A 1529-nucleotide genomic window follows, 5' to 3' on the forward strand; every position below is an offset into this window, starting at 1 on the left:
ACAGTGTCTGAGTTCTCCTTTGCTACCCCAACCTAGGGTTCCCCTTAGTATCTTGGTCTAACTGCAGAAACATGTGTTGAGCGGTGGATTTAGTTCGCTAAGAAAGGGACCAACACTTCTGTTTCATTGTGCAAAGGGAAAGGGCTTGCTCTGGACCATGTGAGTTGTTGCCAATCCACAACCAAAAGGCTCCATGTACTATGACCAAATCACCAACTTATTCTAAGCTTCTCATCTATTTTTTAACCTCCATGCATTTTTACTACCACTGTGACAAAGTAAGGGGAGATTTTGTATTCAAGCTGAAAGTCAGGCTTAAAAATTGCCAGAGCAAAAACTTAAAGCTCACAGTCACCTTTAATAAGTGTGAAAAACCCCTACTGACTGGTTTCTAATAGCAGTGTCTTTGAAGGATTTCTGTTCAGATTGTAAAAACCTCCACAAGACAGGACTGTGCAATTGATCCAAAGAAATTCAGCTCTACCAACATTAACAGAAACTCACCAGTAGAGGGCACAGTGCACCCTTTCTGGCAGTCCGAGGGGGAGTGGTTCTTGTACTGCTTCTGCTCTGGCATGTCTTCTCTGTACAATTTTGAATCCAGGAGAGAAACCCTGCTTAGGACAGGTGACTGAGGGATGCTGGGAAGCGTCCGTGACTTCCCTAGGAGAGGCCGCTGCAGTTTTCTATCCAGTGATCTTTAAAGGAGAAAAGGAAAGAAAATTTACTTTAGCAGGTGAATGGAGCCTGCAAGCAGGGTAATTCTTCTGTAGGACACTTCAGTGCAAAATGTTAATGCCACTGGACTGAATCACAAAATGCACTTATTCCCAGGATACAGCTCCAAAACTCATTTGCAAAGTGCTTTCCCTTTTCTTTCCTCATCAACATGTTTTAATTAAGAGATGCAACCTGTGATGCAAATCATAAGTTCTATAAAAGAAGACAGTGCACTATACATCCTACTGGACACCAGCCACACATCCACTAGTTTAAGGATCACCAAAATTAACCCAATGCACAGATCACAGAGTGTAGGATGAGATGTGTGAATTGGTCTGGAAAGAATATGAACCTATCCAAAACCAACATACCACATCTCAGACAAAACCAAATCATTTTTTGGAGTCTCAAAAACATCTAAAAAAGGGGGAGGTAGGGCTTGTTTTAATTATTTTCTTCCTTCTCTCTGCCTTTCCTTATTCCATCCTGAACAACCAGCATGAAGCAATGAGATTCTTTTCTTTAGGTGTTCCTGACCCAGCTGATATCCAGAAACCCTGAAAGGCCCGACCTGCCCAATCCCACCACCCAAAAAATAAAAAAACTGGGCTGAATGACAGATCAGCATCCAGATGTTTATGAGCACAAGACAGCAAGGGCCTGAGTAACTTAGTCCAGTTCACTGCTACTGCTGGCAACCTTGTTATACGATTCCATCCTTCAGTTTATTCATTAGTCAGTTTTTAGGCACACACACACACACACACACACACACACACACACACACACACACACACACACACACA

The 1529-nt window shown here is 42.6% G+C and overlaps 1 protein-coding gene across 5 annotated transcripts in view; it reads right to left on the bottom strand.

Moving 5' to 3' along the window:
- The window catches only part of LOC109290847 (ankyrin repeat and fibronectin type-III domain-containing protein 1-like), a 680006-nt gene that overhangs the window by 455172 nt on the left and 223305 nt on the right, over positions 1 to 1529 (bottom strand). For all 5 annotated transcript variants that reach the window (XM_019507654.1, XM_019507655.1, XM_019507657.1 and 2 more), the window contains one exon: positions 505 to 698. In XM_019507654.1, coding sequence (XP_019363199.1) covers positions 505 to 698 — 194 coding nt within the window. The remainder of the gene's footprint in view (positions 1 to 504; positions 699 to 1529) is intronic.

Source organism: Gavialis gangeticus, unplaced genomic scaffold (genome assembly GCF_001723915.1).
Source record: "Gavialis gangeticus isolate Ggan-Ray unplaced genomic scaffold, GavGan_comp1, whole genome shotgun sequence".
NCBI classification, from domain to species: Eukaryota; Metazoa; Chordata; order Crocodylia; family Gavialidae; genus Gavialis; species Gavialis gangeticus.